Consider the following 18,958-nt stretch of genomic DNA (forward strand, 5'->3'; position numbering starts at 1 on the left):
ATAATAATTAAAGCAGTATGATACTGGGGCACCTGGGTGGCTCAGTGAGTTGCACGTTCAACTCTTAATTTCAGTTTAGGTCATTATCCCAGGGTCGTGGGATCAAGCCCTGCATCAGGCTCTGTGCTGAGCATGGAGCCTGCTTAAGATCTGCTGTCTCTCCCTCTACTCCTTTCTCCTGCTTGCACTCTCTCTCAAATCAAAAAATAAAAACAAAAAACCGAAAAACACCTAGTATGGTGCTGACACAAAAACAGACATATGGGTCAATGGAACAGAACAGAAAACCCAGAAATAAACCCATAATTATATGGTCATTTAATCGTTGACAAAGGAAGAATAAAGATCCAATGGGAAAAAGTCTCTTCAACAAATGGTGTTGGAAGAACTGGACAGCCACATACAAAAGAATGACACTGGACAACTTTCTTACACCAAACACAAAAATAAATTCTAATGTGAGACCTAAAATCATCAAAATCCTAGAAGGGAGCACAGGCAGTAATGTCTCCGACACTGGCCATAGTATCTCCTCAGTATGGCCATATGATTTGTCATAAATCACTATACTCAGGGAAGGGAAACAAAAGGAAAAATAAACAACTGCGACCACATTAAAATAAAAAAACTTCTGCATAGTGAAGGAAACAATCAACAAAACTCAAAGGCAACCTAATGAATGGGAAAAGATATTGGCAATTAAACATATCCAATAAAGGGTTAGTGTCCAAAATATATAAAGAACTGATAAAACTTAATACTCAAAAAACAAACAATCCAATTAAAAGATGGGCAGATGACATGAATAGACATGTCTCCAAAGAAGACATACAGATGGCCAACAGACATGTGAAAAGATGCTCAACATCACTCATCATCAGGGAAATGCAAATTAAAACTACAAGGAGATATTACCTTACACCTGTCAAAATGGCTAAAATCAAAAACACAAAAAGCACCCAATGTGGGTGAGGATGTGGAGAAAGGGGAACCCTCCTGCACTGTTGGTGGGAGTACAAACTGATGCAGCCATTGTAGATAACAGTATAGAGGTTCCTCAAAAAGTTAAAAATAAAACTACCTTATTATTCAGTAAAGCACACTACTGGGTGTTTATAAAGGATACAAAAACACTAATTTGAAAGGCTATATTCACCCATGTTCCACCATTATTTACAATAGTGAAATTATAGAAGTAGCCCAAGTATCCATAGATAAATGAATAAAGACATGGTGTGTACACACACAGACACAGACACACACATGTAGTATTATTCAGCCATTAAAAAGGAATGAAATCTTTGCATTCCTTTATTTATTATTACTTATTTGCAATAACATGGATGGAGCTAGAGAGTACAATGCTAAATGTCAGTCAGAGAAAGGCAAATTCCATGATTTCACTCATGTGGAATTTAAGAAAACAAATGAACAAAAGAATAAAAAAAAAGAGAGACAAACCATGAAACAGACTGAACTACAGAGAACAGCCTGGTGGTTATCAAACCGGAAGTGAGCGGGGGATGGATGAAATAGGTGATGGGCTGGGGTGCCTGGGTTAAGCATCAGACTCTTGATTTCAACTCAGGTCATGATCTCATTCGTGGGTTCATGAGATCAAGCATGGTGCCTTCTCTCATCCCACCCTCTGCACGCACTCTCAAAATAAATAAATAAACTTAAAAAAAAAAAAGGGAAACAGGTGATGGGGATTAAAGGGTACACTCATCATGATGAGCACTAATATACAGAATGTTGAATCACTATACTGCACATGTGAAGCTGATATAACTGTGTTAACTATACTGCAATAAAATAAAAAGAAATACAAAATCTAAACACCTCTACCCTGAATAAATAAACGGAATTCTTATATAAAAATCTTCCTATCACCATGGTGTGGGTGGGAGGGGAAGGTGGGCTCACTGACAAGTTGTTTATGGTCTACCTAGAAAGAGGTTATCTATCCTCAGCCAGCAAGTACCTCCCCCAAAGAGGTCAAAACATCAAAACATGTAAAGATACAGGAAAACAAATTAATGGGGGAGAGGTGTTTGAGCTAAAGTCATGAGATAAAGTTAAAAACAAAACAAACCCAATTATATAAATTATGTAAATATAAAAACCATAGCCACATTCAGAGAAGAATCTACCACATCCAAGTAGGTGATATAAAAAAAGAAAAAAGGAAGTATGGGAGGCAAGGAGAAATCATTAAAAAATGAAATATTAACAAATACTAGAAAATTTACTATATGCCAGGTGTACTCCTAAGCACTTTAGATGTTCTGTTTAAAACACACCAGCTCTGCAGATAAACCTAGGTTTAAGTTTGTCTCTAACATCTACTAGATATAACCTAGAACAAATTACTTAACCTCCCTCACTTCAGCATCTTTATATACTTTGCTGTGTATTAAGAGATTGGGTGACAAAATCCACACGATGTGCCAACCTAGCAAGCATAGACACAAATGAAACAACTTTGCCTCCTTCTGCTAAGTATCAGTATGTCCAATTATAAGACTCATTAAACCTCAGTATAGTCTTAATACCATAGTCTTCTTAGTAAAGATATTAGCAGTTTATAATTATGCTCATTAACTCCTTTAATAACTATAATACAAAGTCATTCTTATTTTCCAACGAGGTACAGAAGTAAATACACTAGTCCTCAGAAGATACACAGCTAGAAGTGGGAACTGTGATAAAGCTGATACAGGTTTCTCTGACTCTGGGACTCTCTCATTATATCATGTTGTTTTCTAAAATTTACAAATCAGAGTACAATGTGGTTCCATTTACATAGAGTTCAGAAAGAAAATAAGGGATGCAAATACAGGTTAAAGGTTATTAAGAGGTTATTAAAGGGTAACAATAGGATAAAGTTAATAAAAAGTGAAGAAATAATTACCATAGAAATTTGGGTTATTAGTGGGGCGCCTGGGTGGCTCAGTCAGTTAAGTGTCCAACTTCAGCTCAGGTCAGGATCTTGTGGTTTGTGAGTTCGACCCCCATGTCAGGCTCTGTGCTGACAGCTCAGAGCCTGGAGCCTGCTTCAGATTCTGTGTCTCCCCCTTTTCTCTGTCTCTCCCATGTTCATGCTCTGTCTCTCTCTGTCCCTCAATAATAAATAAACATTTAAAAAAATTTTTTTAGAAGTTTGGGTATTAGTTACAACTAGGGAGGAGGGAGTAAGAATCAAGAGGGGGCCCCTGGGAAGTTCCTGGGGGACTGCTTTATATTTCCTAATTTGGTGGTATTTACAGACATTGACTTCATAATATTTCACTAAGCTCTACTTTTTTGTATTGTCTATTACGCTTCATAATCAAAAAGGTTAAAAATCAAGAAGAGCTGCACTATATGTAAAAGAAAATACTAAAGTATCCAGGAATTTTACTAATTATTGTGAAGTTTCCTCTTTCTTTTATTTCCTATAATGAGCATTAGAATATATGTAAAATTTAACAGTGCCACACACTTAACTAAACTCTAAAGGGCTTATTATCATCATCATTCCAGAGTTATTTAGGCCAAGATGACAGTCATTTCAACAGTAGGATCTACTGTGAGTCATTCAAAGCTTCTGCATCCAAAAACCAGAATTAAACTCTATTTAGGTATCAAAAGTCCACTGTGTTTGAGAAAATCACCTCTCAGAAACAATGGGAACGGATGGACCCAGCCTCTGCACAATCTTCCACAGGCTGAGTGTGATAATGATATCTAGTTTCATTATGAAAAGATGTCTGAAACTGACCAAATGTTGCTCAGTTACCAAATAGGGCGAAACAAGAATGACGGTGGGTAAGAATTCCAGATTAAAATTCTATCTTCATGTATTAAGTTTAAATGTTTACCTATGCCACTTTTGAGATACTAACTTGAAAATGCATTTTTCTGTATCCACTTGAGGTCCAAAGAAAAGTTTAGGCAAAAAGGAAAGCCCCAAATCTGTTTGCTCATCCATAAAGCAATTTTAATTACAGACAGTCCTACGTCTATGAAAGGAAAATCTTTGCAAAGCAAAAGTGACATAAGCAGTAATTCAAGATAAAGGCAAAAAAACCCTCCCAATTTTACTGAGCTAGGAACAATTTAATTTTGATGAGACTTGCTTAAAGGAAAATATTCAAAACAAACCAATTTAAAGGTAGCAGCTTCTAAGAGTTTTCAGGTTAGCCAAAGATAAGTTTTAATAGCTAACAACATTCCATGAAAACAGGGGGCAATATCATTTGTTTATCCTTGCATCTCTAATATCTAGTACAAATATATACTAGATAACCATTTATTCGATGAATGAATTACCCAGAAATAAGCACTTCTACGTCAAAAAAAAAAAAAAAAAATCAGTGAAAATTTCAAATACCTATGACAATTACTAAGCTTAATGAAAAAAGCAAATAAATCTGTTACTCTCTTCAACTAGTAAGTTAAATGCAGCTTTGACTAAACATTACAAATAACAGCCTTTTGAGAGTTTAAGTTCCAGCTTGCATGTGTGTTTCATGTGTCTCCTAAATGAGGAAAGGGAGACCATGTAAAACTTGCCACATTTGTACCACTGGGAAGCAGCTGAACTGGAATTTGAAAGCAAGTCTGATGACAAAACTGAATACCTTAACCTCTACGCTATATATTAACATGAAATATAAGAGTTGTTTAAAAAGTTAGGTACATGAGGGGTGACTGACCAGCTCAAGTCAGTAAAGCATATGACTCTTGATCTCAGGGCCATTACTCAAGCCCCACACTGGATGTAAAGCTTTAAAAAAAAAACAACAACAAAAAAAACAGACAAAAAATACTCCTGTGTCCTATACATAAAATCCTCTTTAAAAAGAAAAAAAAAGAAGAAAAAGAAAAAAAAATGTATTAAAAAAAGTTAGGTGCTAGAAATAGTGGGCAAAGTAGTAATACTGAAAATGAAATGCATAGATCTGCTGAGAAAAGCAGTTTCTCATAATGGTCTTCTGAATTTGGTTGGAGACATGGAAGGGTACTGAGAAATATGCTAAACAGAAAGAATTTAAGTTGACTAGACAGCTTAACCTGGACAATACACAAGCTGGCCCTCCTATGAAAATAAATTCTATACCTTCACTGCCCAAAATCTATCAAGTCAAATGTAGCAGCTTCTCAACTGTTACCCTTAGCCAAAAAGTCAAAATGTAAACTTAACATAGATACAGATGGCTACATACATATTTATGGATATATGGATATACAGGAATTATACATACATACACAAACCTCCTTAGTCTGGCATCTAAGGGTAATAAGAGCAATGATACTCCAGTAGCAAGAAGCTTACCTAGTCCCCAGATCTTGGTTTCTAATACCATTCCCCAATTAAAGAATCAAGGCTCCTTAAGGAAATGGTTGATTCCAGGGCTGGGGCAGAAATAACTAAGATGCGCCTGGAACAACTTCTAGGGCCAGAAAGAAGGTGCTTTAACAAAAACAAAAAAACCCACAAAAATGGAGGTATACTGAAGGGATATGTGGAAAAAAATATCCCTACTGATGTGAATAAATGACTAACAAAAAATAAATGGGGGAAAAGAGATCAGTCTCTCATGTAGAATTCCCAATACATTTTGTAGGTAATCTACCCTTCATGAAGTAGAGTTCATAACTCCCTCCTTAAATTTGGGTTACAGGTAGGGACTTCATCTCAAAGACTACAGCATGGAAAAAGGGGTAGGGGAAGAATAACTTCACAGTGAAGAAACTTGACAAATGTTACCTCAGCCAGGTAATTAAGGTTCATAGCAACAGGGATAACTTAACTACTGATGTAAAAACCCAAGCTATAATTAGCAAATGGAATGCTGATAGCTTGTGCCCTACATAGGATGTGATGAAAATAGCACTATACTTCTGTGGTCTTCCTCCAAAAATATGTAAATCCAGTCTAATGATGAGGAAAACAAGATGAATACTAATAGAAGGGTATTTTACAAAGTATCTGACCAGTACTCCTCAAAACTGTCAAGGTCATCAAAAAGAAAAGTCTGAAAAACTGTCACAGCCAAGAGGAACCTAAGGAAATTCAACAACCATTTTCTATCGCACTAATGTAAATATGCTACCCTAGATGGGATTCTGGAATAGAAAAAGGACATTAGATAAAAGCTAAGGAGACAGGGTTCATTAATTATAACTAATGTACCAAAGTATCATTAATGTAAAATGCTAAAGTTAACAGGGCAAACCAGGTGTGTAATATATGGAAAATTCTAGTATCTTCCCAATTATGCTATAAATCTAAAATTGTCCTAAAATAACAAATTTATTTAGAAAAAAACATAGAAAATACTGGTTACTCAGAGGGATGAAATCTCCAAAAGGGGACTTTCAATATTAATAATTCTGTCTAAATTTTGAGTACTACATAAAACAGTTTTTTTTTAATTTATTTTAATGTTTTATTTATTTTTAGAAAGAGAGACCAGAGCATAAGCAGGTGAGGGGCTGAACGAGAGGGACACAGAATCCCAAGCAGGCTCCAGGCTCAGAGCTGTCAGCACAGAGCCTGACGCGGGGCTTGAACTCACAAGCTGTGAGATCATGACCTGAGCTGAAGTTGGATGCTTAACCGACTGAGCCACCCAGGCACCCCCATAAAAGTTTTAATTGATATGTCTTGCTCATATCATGTTAATATTCCCAGACTTTACATTTTCTTATTGTAAGTTTTTTTTCTTTTACTAAATGATGGTAACAAGGAAAGCTATTGGTATTTAAAGAGCCACCTTACTGACTGTTCACATCATTCTAATAGGTTTATCTTAGTCTTTCCATATATCCATAAATAACTTTGCCTTCTTCAATATTTACACTTTGTTGTTCTCCTGCCTATCTGCATCATCTAGAAAGATGTTAAGTAACAGCATTAACTGACTTCTGTGGCTCCTGTCTTTAATGGGAAGGCTTTTGGCCTTTCCCCACTATTATATGAAGTATGGTTTAAAATATTCATCCACTCCCCTTGTTTCACTTACCAAGGATTTTTTAAAATTTAGAAATGGACCCCCCCTTTTAAGATTAGATCACTTATTTATTAATATGATGAATTATATTACTATATTGCGGGTTGGGTGAAATGGGTGAAGGGAGTCAACTGTGTGGTAACAGAAGGTAACTAGACTCGTGGTGATCACCTTGTAGTGTTATCAAATTATAAAGCTGTACACCTGAATTTTAGGTGGCAAACTATAAAGCTATATACTTGAAACTTCTATTAAAAAAAAAATCCAAATAATGAACTATCCCACTTCTTGACAAACCATACTTGGTCAAGGTATTATGTTCTTTTAACATATAATCATAATTTTATTTGCCAAATATAACTTAGGTTTTACATCAATATGTAGTGATACTGGTGTCCTTTTTGTCATGTTTTAGCATCAGTATTATATTAAATTTAAAAAGCAACTGGAAGCTTTCTTTTATTTATTTATTTATTTATTTTTGGGACAGAGAGAGACAGAGCATGAACGGGGGAGGGGCAGAGAGAGAGGGAGACACAGAATCGGAAACAGGCTCCAGGCTCCGAGCCATCAGCCCAGAGCCTGACGCGGGGCTCGAACTCACGGACCGCGAGATCGTGACCTGGCTGAAGTCGGACGCTTAACCGACTGCGCCACCCAGGCGCCCCTCTTTCCTTTTTTTTTAAGATGTGGGTCAATTTAGATAATACAATAGAGGTTTAAGGTAATTTATCAGTGTAGCCATCTAGACCAGGTACTTTGGAGATATAGGTCTTGGTGGGTTTTCTTGATTCTATATACATATGGACTTTCTGCATTTCTCCTTAGATCAAAAATTATCTCTATTTGCATTTTCTTAAATAATTTATTTCAGCTACCAATTCTTTAAATTTTCGCTTTAAAAATGCTCTAAAAAATTGAGTCTAGGTCCCAATTTGTCCCAACCAGTATGAATGAAGAAAAATAGTTTTAAGGATAGAAAAGGATGAAGCAAAACTGTCAATTATTTCTACAAAATTTATTAGAATTTGAAAAAGTTGGTAGATACAAGGGTCAATAAATATTATCAATTGCACTTCCATATGTATGCAAACAAATCACAATTTTAAAAGATAACCATTTATAATAGCATTTAAAAATGCAGCTACTAGAATAAGATATATAGAGAAAACTGATAATGAGGTAAAGATCGAAGTTGATGGAGACATTATGTTCAAGAATGAAGGTCAATTCTCCAAGTTACTCTATAGATTCAGTTCCCATCAAAATCCCATATTATTTATCTGCAGAGTTTTGGCAAACTAATTTTAAAATTCTTACATGCAAGTGTTAAGCAAGACACCCTTGAATAGGAATAGATCTGGGAGATGGGGGGTAGGGAGGTAACAGTCTACTAGGCTACTAGTACTTAGAATAGTATAAGCACAGAAATACACAAGCAGACCAATGGAACACAGTAGACAGCAGTTATGCAGCATCCTGTGAGTGAATGAGCACTATTTCTAGACAAAAATTCCTAATGAAATTCTAGAACATGTGCACCTAGATACACAAAAGTTCAAAATAGCTGAAACTGGGAAAAGCCCAAATGTATCTATTAATCATGGATTAAATATACTGTAGCATGTTAATAGAATAATGTAATCATGAAAAGTAAAATACAACTATATGCATGAGAATCAAAGCTGTGAAAAAGTAGAATTCCATTAGACAGACTTCAAATATAGGCAAAGCAAATCATTTTTTTAGAGATAACATAAGTAGTAACACTAAAGAAAAACAAAACAAAATGATCATGATAGTTTACCTCTTCAGATAAGAGGGAGATATGTTCTGGGAGAGGCACACAGAAGGCTTTAAAAAGGAACTGGCATTATTCTACTTAACCTCACTGCAATTACACAGGTTTTTGTTTTATATTCTTTAAACTGTACTTATACATTTTATATACATTTATCTATATACTTCACAATTTTTAAAGACTACTTTTAAAAGTTAAAGTATCAACAGCTCAGTCTTTACTTGCAAATAAGTGAACACTGATTGCCATTTGAAACATTCTAAAGAGAACAGACATCTGTATTCTCACAACTATGAAGTCTAAAGAAGACAACATACCTTATATAGCCCAATGCCAGGATCAATAAGAAAATCACAAGTTGATGTAGACGGCTGACCAGAAAGTCCCACCCTTGGGGTTTTCTTTACTTTAGGTGGGCTATTAGAACAGGGCTTGGCCTGTACATCAGTCTGTTTAGATGTGCTAGGAAGATCAGAGTCTGGGCGAACTAGTAGCTGAATTATGTCATTCAGTCCAACATCATAGTCAAATAAAGTATATCCATTTTCCAACTAGAAAAAAAGAATAAAAAAGATTAAAATGCTTCTCTCAAAATTTGATCTTTCTACATCTTTAGTTACTCAAATGTCCTAGCCAAATTATTAAAACAAAATTCATAGCAATGCAATTTAGTGAACTTAAAACCATTCCTACTACTTTATGGCCTCTGATGTCAGCATCTTCTCAGGACCTCAATAAATTCTTAAGAATCATTCTGTATTACCTATCAGGGAGACGGATAGCCACTGAAACCAAGAATGTACCATTGCTTCTGTGACTTCAACACCCAGGCAGAAAAACTCTAGATTTCTCACCAGGTCTTATTTATTTTAATTAACAGTATCTGAATCCACTGTAAGAAAGGAAGGTGAATTTTGAAAGTAAGAGGTTTTATGATCTTGTGTTCATAAAGACATTAAGTTAAAAATTTTATGTTTCGGAAGCACTGTAATTTTTTTTTAATCAAAAAAAATTGAAGAATAATTACAATTATTGTTCATGGTATTCCACTTGCCTAAAGTTCTCTAATTCTATTTGTAAAGGTTGTCAAGTTGTATCATAAAAAGTCTTCCAGGATGAATAGTGAATACATTATCTTGCAACTTACCCATATTTTGGTAGAGACCTTGCCCACCTCCCCAATTTGCAGAAGTCCTAATCCCAAATATCTCAGTATGTGACTTTATTTGGAAACAGGATCTTTACAGAAGTAATCAATTAAAATTAGGTCATATGAGTGGGCCCTAAACCACTGTAATTGGTTTAATAAAAAGTTTAAATTTGGAACACAGAAACAAACACAGAAGGAAGATGTGGAGGCAGCCACCTGAATGGAGCAATGCACCTACAAGCCAAGGAACTTAACAATGGATTGCTGGCAAACACTAGAAGCTGAAGGAAACAAGGATTCTCTATTAGAACCAGGGAACATGACCCTGATGATATTTTGATTTCAGACTCATAGCCTCTGGAAATAGAAGACAATAAATTTCTACCGTTTTAAGCCACGTAAGTTTTAGTACTTTGTTACAGAAACCCTCGAAAACTAAAAGTCTCCACTTTGTTTCTTTATAAAATCAGTTGGCTATTTCACCATGATACAGTAATAAAACCAAACTCCATAAATACCAAAACTATCATTTCCCCAGAAACATTACTAATTTAATCACTATTCATTTCCCCCTCTTTGTATATCATTCCTGTCACCAATCCTCAACTCCCTAACACAATAAGGCCATATTTCCAAAATCCACCAAAGAAAGTTTGTCCATAAATATTGATAGACTTACTAAATGTACTAGATGAGTAATTTTAATTCAAGTGGTCCCAAAACACATCTAGCACAATCCTGCACATTACAGATGTTCACAGTTTTAACTACAATATGGGATCAAAAAATTCACAAATTTCCCAGGGGGGAATTAGACACCATCTCACAGGTTAGTTAACATGCTTATTCCAAATAAGTCTAAGGAGTCTCTCAGGTCAATAAGCAGATAAGTCCTTATAGGGATTAGAGATTGTTTTGTTTTTAAATAAGGTAAGCAAAGGAGTACTGATGCATAGGGGCACTTGTACCCCAATGTTTATAGCAGCACTCTCAACAATAGCCAAATATGGAAAGAGCCGAAATGTCCATCAACTGATGAATGGATAAAGAAATTGTGGTTTATATACACAATGGAGTACTATGTGGCAATGAGAAAGAATGAAATATGGCCCTTTGTAGCAACGTGGATGGAACTGGAGAGTGTGATGCTAAGTGAAATAAGCCATACAGAGAAAGACAGATACCATGTTTTCACTCTTATGTGGACCCTGAGAAACTTAACAGAAACCCATGGGGGAGGGGAAGGGAAAATAAAAAAAAAAGAGGTTAGAGTGGGAGAGAGCCAAAGCATAAGAGACTCTTAAAAACTGAGAACTGAGGGTTGATGGGGGTGGGAGGGAGGGGAGGGTGGGTGATGGGTATTGAGGAGGGCACCTTTTGGGATGAGCACTGGGTGTTGTATGGAAACCAATTTGACAATAATTTTCATATATTGAAAAAATAAAAAAATAAAAAATAAAAAAAAAATAAAAATAAATAAGCAATATTAGCAAACAACAACTTCCTCTAATCCTGAATTCCTGGAGAAAACAAACTCAAGGAGCAAAAGAACTATACATTCACACCTTCATTTGACATTCTCCAATACTCCTTTCCCCCAAAAAAGGTGAGAACATACTAGTTCTGGAATAGTTAAATAAGTACAATGTGATCAAACATACAACTATTGCACATTATGACAGTGCTCAAAGCAGAAAATAAAAACTCTGTTAACATTTATAGGGCATGCAAACCAAACCAAAACAGTACAGTACATGCAAATTAACTGGAAGGACATTTCCTAAAATGAAGAGAGCTGTGAAGGCAGTAAAATAACTGGAAATCCAAAGTGCTTCCATAAACATTTTTCCATTGAAATCTGAGGCACAAGAGTCAGAGCGATAGTGGGGACATTCTCATATTCAATACCTCTGACTAGTTTCTACCAAGTGATTGGTCCAAATAACATAAGCTGCTTCAAATGGGATTTCGTTTGAAAGGAAAAGCAATGTGTGTAGTAAAACACGAAGCATATCAAGGAATGAGGCCCTATAATAGAAGTTAGGTTTACATTAACATGTAACTTTTCCTTCAATTATTCATGCTTGCTAGGAGAGTCACTTTTACCCATATTATCTACGCCTTCCCTAATTCATAGGTATTCAGTTTTCAAAAAAAAGTGATTATCAGCCATTGCATAGTAACTTCCACACAGCTAGGCTATTGTGAATAATGTTGGAATGAATGTTACTTGAAAAGTAGTGAAGTGCCCCCAAATTATCACTGAAATGTTACTTGAAAAGTAGTGAAGTGCCCCCAAATTAATGAAAGTGCAGACTGGAATCACTGTCATTTATATTATACTGTAAGAAAGAGATTGAGTCACTTAGAAATTATAAACACCTATGCGTTTCAGGCATGTAACTATAGTCCATCAATGTCTCATAGCTGCAAATGTTTCCAACTGCCATCCTAGAAGACAGGGGCACAGTCTTAGAATACTAGAAAGGCAGGAATGGCCCTAGAATTTTTTTATTATTGTTTTTTGTTTTTTTTTGCCAGACTGCAGTCTTCAATTTGTATTGGGTTGAAGTCAGAAATTCCAGGTAACAGTAAGAACTAGAAAAGTGATGCAAGGGAAAACTAGGAAGCAAACACCAACTGACAATTGCTGAGAAGTCAAGGGAGGAGAATTCATTCCAAAGGGGTTACTGATAAAGAATGCAGGTAGAGGGCATGAGGTTGACAAATTTTATGTATCTTTCCCATCACATATATAATATAAATATGACATACACATTCTCTTTCCCCTTTAAATAGGCAAAAACTTTTACTTTGTAATCCATGTGAAAACAGAATCTAGGGGCAAAAGCAACTACTCCGTTTTTCTTCAGCTTTGGTTCATGTCCCATCTACAGTGATACAAATGAAAAAAAGAGGAGGGAACAAATTCCTTTAAAAGTAGGAAAGCTCCGGATTTTCAAAATATTTAGAGATCCATCAACCTAACTCTTCCCTAAAGACCCATTCCCCGGGATGCACACTCAAACTCCCAGAATAATGTCCAAGTGAGGTTACCCTACTCTAACCAGAACTCACAGCCCAGAATTGCTATTTTGACCCACAAAAGTGGAATCAATTACTCTGCTTCTCAAATTTAATTTGCATAGAGATCACCTGGGGACCTTATTAAAAATATGGATTCTACTTCGATAGGTGTAGCGTGAGGTTCCCAGGTGAAGCTAAGGCTGCAGGTCCTGCTGATTCAGGGACCATACTTTGAAGAGTAAGAAATTAGGAGACTGACTATTTTTCAACTCTGGTGGTCATGAGACTCTCCCATGCGGTCTTGTTATATTCAACCACTTGCAATTCTGGGGTGAGCTGAGCATCTATAATAAATATCCACAAGTGATATATACCAAAGACTATAAGTAACAGTCCTAACAAAAAGGGTGGGGAATAAGGGAGAAAGGGTACCACTTACATCACAGACACCATAAATTTATCTATGACTTTTTTTCTCACTATGTAGTAAGGGGTGCCTTTTTCTGATAAGCACAAAGGCAGTTTACAAGTGAGAGAAAGCCCGGTGATGCCAATCCAGTAGTTGTCTGCTATAGACATACTACTCTCTCCATGCACTGTGAACTCCAAAGAGATAATAATCACTGCCATGGCTACTTAGCTCACAGAGAAGTAAACAAAACAGAGCAGTGTCATCCTTCTGTCTTCAACTCAATGGGGCACCGAAGGTCCATTCCTCATCCCTACTGCTTTATCACTGAGCTGAAGAAATCAAAGTAGTGAGTTAAGAGTCCTGGGGGAAGAAGTACAAAAGGATAATTACCCTGAACAGTTTTTCCCTAAACCTGGAACTGACTTCCTGGTTTACTGGAAGTCTACTTTGTTGACCTAAATGTAACTCTATTTCTACTTTTTCCTCAAGGCAGCCATGTGCAGGTTCTCTTTTTGCATATTTGATAATTAGACTTTAGGTGTGTTGCCCAGGAATATACTCTCATGCTTCATTTCTCTATTGTGCTGAAGTCACCTAAGTATCCCAGAATTCATGTACTATTATCCCTACCTAGAAAATAAAACTCAGAAGACTTGATAACCTAATTTTCATCTTTGACCAAAAGATAAAAAAGGGATCACTGGAGGTACAGCAATATAAAGCTACGTGGGGTTTAACATACACGATTTCAAAAGCAAGATTTACAACTAAAAATTGAACATGTGTTTTACAAGTCAAACAGTAAATGATCGACGTAAAAGAGCTGCAAACACATATGAAAGATGCTACCACTTATTTGGAAACAAAATAGGGGCGCCTGGGTGGCACAAGTCACCATCTCGCGGTTTGTGAGTTCGAACCCTCATCCGGCTGTGTGCTGACAACTCAGGGCCTGGAGCCTGCTTCAGATTCTGTGCTTCCCCCTCTCTGCCCCTCCCCTGCTCATGCTCTTTCAATAATAAGTAGACATTAAAAAAAATTAAAATAAATTAAAAATAAAAACAAATTAAAATAACCTTGGCACTTTCTCTGAGCATAATCTTGTTACTCTGAAATTTCTGGGTAGTTTTTGAAGCTAAACCTATGAAGAGAAGAAAAATATTCCTTTCAAATCCTTTGTGGCTATAGGAAAACGTTGGGGTGCCTGGGTGGCTCAGTAGGTTGGGTGGCCGACTTCAGCTCAGGTCCCGATCTCACAGCTCCAGAGTTCGAGCCCCGTGTCAGGCTCTGCGCTGACAGCTCAGAATCTGGAGCCTGCTTCGGAGTCTGTGCCTCCCTCTCTCTCTGCCCCAACCCACTCTCATTCTGTCTCTGTCTCTCTCAAAAATAAAAAAAAATAAAATAAAAATAAAAAAAAAAAAAACGTTACTTGCACCAAATCAACAAGCTACATTTATTCCAAACCACAGAACTGGAGCCAAACTGTGGTCTACCCAAGTGGAGAATGCCACCTTTTTTAGTGAATTAAAAAATAATAATAAGGCAAAGACAAAATAGAGACCTGCCTCTAGGTATAGACCATGAGAGACTTCTGGTATAGGTAAAATATTCAATAGGTCAGGGCAGGGCCATACCATGCATGTAACTACTAGAGACACCCACAAACACCCTCACTCACTGCCAATACCACTTTCAGCCTTGTACGTACCGCTGGTTATGCTCCACTTGCAGTGTTAAAAGCTTGGGTGAGGGGGACATTAGAAGGTGAGAACAGGAAGAATAAAACAGCCTTTCGTACTCTTTTCCATTCTGAAAATAATCCCCCTTGCCTATACCTGGCAGCTTAAACCCGATTCCGAATTACATCAAGAGCTCGCTCCTTCAGCCCAAGTCTCCAATCTTCAAGACAGATTTCAATTTTAGAAGAGGTGAAGGAAGGGAGCCAGAAGTTTTGGAAAACCTTCGAATCTTCAGTGTGTTCAAAACCCTTCACAGCGAGGAGGCAGAACTAGGGATCTTGTGCCAAAGAGGAAGCGATTTTTAAGTTTCCCCTCTCCTATCTGCGAGCCGCGGAAGCACTGCGAGCCGTTAGCCGGGTCAGCCCTCCCCACCCGCACCGTGGCATGGCCGCCAGAGCCAGCTGCCCTCCCGCCTCCAGGGGCGCCGGACCCCACTGAGCGCGGGAAGCGAGGGAACCCAGACGCTCTAGCGGGCTCTGCTGCGAGCTGCTCTCGCCCAGCTGAGAAAGAGGGGTGAGGTCTCTGCGCTCTGGGCGTCCCCTCCTCTCACCCCTCCGGGCGCACTTCCACAACGAGCTGGTAGGGACCCGCTGCACCCCCTCGGCGGGCCCTGGGCATGCGCTATGAGCCTCGCGAGCTGCCCAACCCAGGAGGAGCCAGGTGCTCTCTACACACGCTGCGAACCAAGCCCTCCGGCCCGCCGAGCCCACGCGTTTTGGAGGCGCCCTGCAGCCCTCGCCCCGGGCTTCCCGAGAGGGTGCGGTGGGCACGCCTCACCTGCTTGCCCCGGTAGAACAGGCGCTGGCACTCGGGCCGCACGTCGAAGAGCGCCCACACCCGTTCGCGCAGCTCCTCAATTGTGGCTTTGCGAGACACGTCCTCAATGGTGCGCGTCTGGGAGCCGTCGATGGTGCGAACCTGGATCCACATCTTGGCTCCGGGAAAGGGGGCTGGCCCGGCTTTGTCTCCCCCTGCTCTTCCGACGCCGCGCCCCGCCCGGCCCGTGCGGCTTCCCCAGAGGCTCCGGCTCTCTGCGGGTGGCGGGCGAGCGCGCGCACAAACGAAGGAAACCGACCAGACGCTGGGCCCCACTGGCGGCGGTGACTGCCAGACCTCACGCCCGCCCAGCGGAGCCGAGAAGGAAAGGAAACCGGAACCAGTCGCAGGGTACGCCACTACCGCAACCGCCGCCTCACAAATAGGAAGAAGCCTTGTCTGCGCCGCGCGGAGTGTTTACTTATAGAGAGCTCTAGCTCCCACATGGAGGTCACGGCGCCAACCCGGATCTCGCGAGATCGACGCCCGGTTCCGCCTTAAAGAGGAAGCAGCGAGGGAAGAAGCTACAGACCAGAGAGAACTAAGATGGGCGGGTGCGGGGAGGGCGGGCTGAGGGGCGGGGCTGCCGAGAGCAGTTACTGGTCTCTAGGCCTGCACCTGGGCCCTGAACACGCCCTCTAGCCTTTGGGTTTCGGGCCGTTACAAAGCCTACCACAGGGGTTCCCGGCTTAGTACCGGTTTTGGGAGTGAGCAACTCCTCAGGTCTAGTGGATACGGCTTCTGTGATCTCAAAAACACGTCCAAAATAAACTCTGGCGTCCACTTGTATGATCATGAAAATGGGGGTGCGGGCGGGCACGGCCTAGATTTCTGAGAAAGCACACAAGGAAGTGAGCCTGTCCCACCGCGCTCGGCGGGACACTGCCCCCAATGGGGCCTGGCGGGGGCCCGCTGCCCAGGAAAGGACCCAGGATCCTGCTTCGCTAACTTCCCGCCGGGCCCGAATGCTGCCTTCACGTGGAAACCTGCTTCCTGCGGTTTTCCACAGCTGGGCAGAGGTGGCGGCTTCAGTTCCGCAGGCCGCTGGTCCAGCTGCTATCTCTCCGATCCAATGAGCTCACACCTGGACCTCTGGCCACAGACGTGTTGGTGTCGCCGCCCGGTGGGCCGCTCTCCAGGACGTTGTTTGTGAACCTTCCTTATTGGTGCGCTTTTGACCTAAGGGATGGAGGGGTCATGGAAAACACTTAACAAAGGATGCGGAACTACACCCCTCAGAGGAAAAAACTCCCAAGATCCTACCAGGAGTAAATTCTCAGGAATAGGCCTGTCGCAGCATTGCTTAACAGTGGGTTTATTTAAAACGAAAATGCTTTCATAAGAAGGAAAAGAGCATATGAAAGTAGAAATACTTTAGAGATATAGGTATAAAATTATATATATGTATATATATGTATATATATATGTATATATATATATACATATATATAAACAATATTTGGACTTTATATTTGCCAAAATCCGTAACTTGAATATTCAGTCTGATGCTAATTATTACCATAAAGGCAGAGCAGCATTTTTGTAATAACCAATTCAAATAATTACAAGTACAGAGAAGTCCAGAAGTAACATTAAAAAAGGATGACCCAACATGGAAGAGACACAAAAAATGGAATACATACACATATTTTGGGTGTCTGCTCTTGCTGAAAATTTTACATTCACTTATATCCTCTAAATATAATTCATCTTGTCTGCTCCTGATTTAAGTAAAGCAAATATTGAATATTCATTATATGTGTAAATGAGATGATGGAGATATGTAAAGGACACTTCTAACCTGCCTCAATAAGGGATAGCTATTTGCTATGAAAAGAATACGCTAGGGGCACCTGCATGGCTCAAGTCATGATCCCATGGTTTGTAGGATTTGGGCAGGTGTCAGGCTCTGTGCTGACAGCTTAGAGCCTGGAGCCTGCTTCAGATCCTGTGTCCCACTCCCTCTCTGCCCTTCCCCTGCTCACACTCTGACTCTCAAAAATAAACATTACGTTTTTTTTTTTTTTTTTAAATATGCTATACCCTTGTGGAGGCATGTTAAGAGTTTCTTTAATTGTGTACAGAGAATTTACAACCTAGTTTAGGTAAGATTTAGAAAAATGAAAATACTAAAGAATCACTTAGCATAAAATAGTTTGCTGTCAGTTTAAGCAGTAATTAGCAATGAGAGAAGGAGGACTACACTTACACTAGAGTGTAAGGATGGGGTACAGCTTGACCTGAGTTAGATGTTGTATTGTAATGGGGACAGAATTTAAATGTTCAACTCATGGGTTGAGATAGATCTGAATTATAATCTTAGTGTTGACATTTACTTCAAATGTGATCTTGGACAAATTATTTAATTTCCTCAGTGTAAAATAGTGCTTACAACATTTAATGAATATATAGTGTTTAACATAGTACCCATTCATTGGTAGTACACAATAAATTATTTTCATGCTATTATTATGGAGAAGATTTAGATAAGCAGAGAATGCCCAAAGAGGGGAGAGTGCATAAGCACAGACTGAGGGTATGAATTTTTACAGGTCAGAAGAGATCACATATCAGAGAAAGGTTGACTAAATAGAGAAGGGCAGAGTGTGAAGATTAGCATTCAAAGCAGTAGGTTTTGTGGGCCCCATGGAGAAACTAAAATTTTAGGGAGCCCACCAATGTGATTAAATATGCATCTGGAAAGACAGTAGAAGGTTTGTTGTAGGATGTCTTAGGGAAAAACTAAGGGACAGGGAAAGGAAAGGGAAATGAAGTCAGAAAGTTTAGTGAAGAAGCAATTGTGTCATTTTCAGTGAAATTTTGTGGCAGTGGCTAAGAGAAGAAAGGGTAGATTCCAGAATGTTCTAGAAAATGAACCCTTGTTCATTCACACTTGTAAAATGTGTGAATATGACGGTTGTGGAAATGTGAAATGCTGAGACTAATTCCCGAGTTTCTAGTTTAGGAGAAAAATGAGTTGGCCTGGGTAAATGGTGATGCTCTTAAACTGAA

General features: G+C 39.0%; 1 protein-coding gene across 1 annotated transcript in view; it reads right to left on the reverse strand.

The window, feature by feature from the left end:
* The window catches only part of UHRF2 (ubiquitin like with PHD and ring finger domains 2), an 81,004-nt gene extending 64,563 nt beyond the window's left edge, over nucleotides 1-16,441 (reverse strand). The window contains exons 1-2 of the mRNA XM_015083471.3: nucleotides 15,908-16,441; nucleotides 9,120-9,353 (exon numbers count right to left, since the gene is read on the reverse strand). Of these exons, the coding sequence (XP_014938957.1) occupies nucleotides 9,120-9,353; nucleotides 15,908-16,060 (387 nt within the window). The 5' untranslated portion in view covers nucleotides 16,061-16,441. The remainder of the gene's footprint in view (nucleotides 1-9,119; nucleotides 9,354-15,907) is intronic.
* Nucleotides 16,442-18,958: the final 2,517 nt, after the last annotated feature.

The sequence above is a fragment of the Acinonyx jubatus genome, chromosome D4 (genome assembly GCF_027475565.1).
Source record: "Acinonyx jubatus isolate Ajub_Pintada_27869175 chromosome D4, VMU_Ajub_asm_v1.0, whole genome shotgun sequence".
Lineage (NCBI taxonomy): Eukaryota > Metazoa > Chordata > Mammalia > Carnivora > Felidae > Acinonyx > Acinonyx jubatus.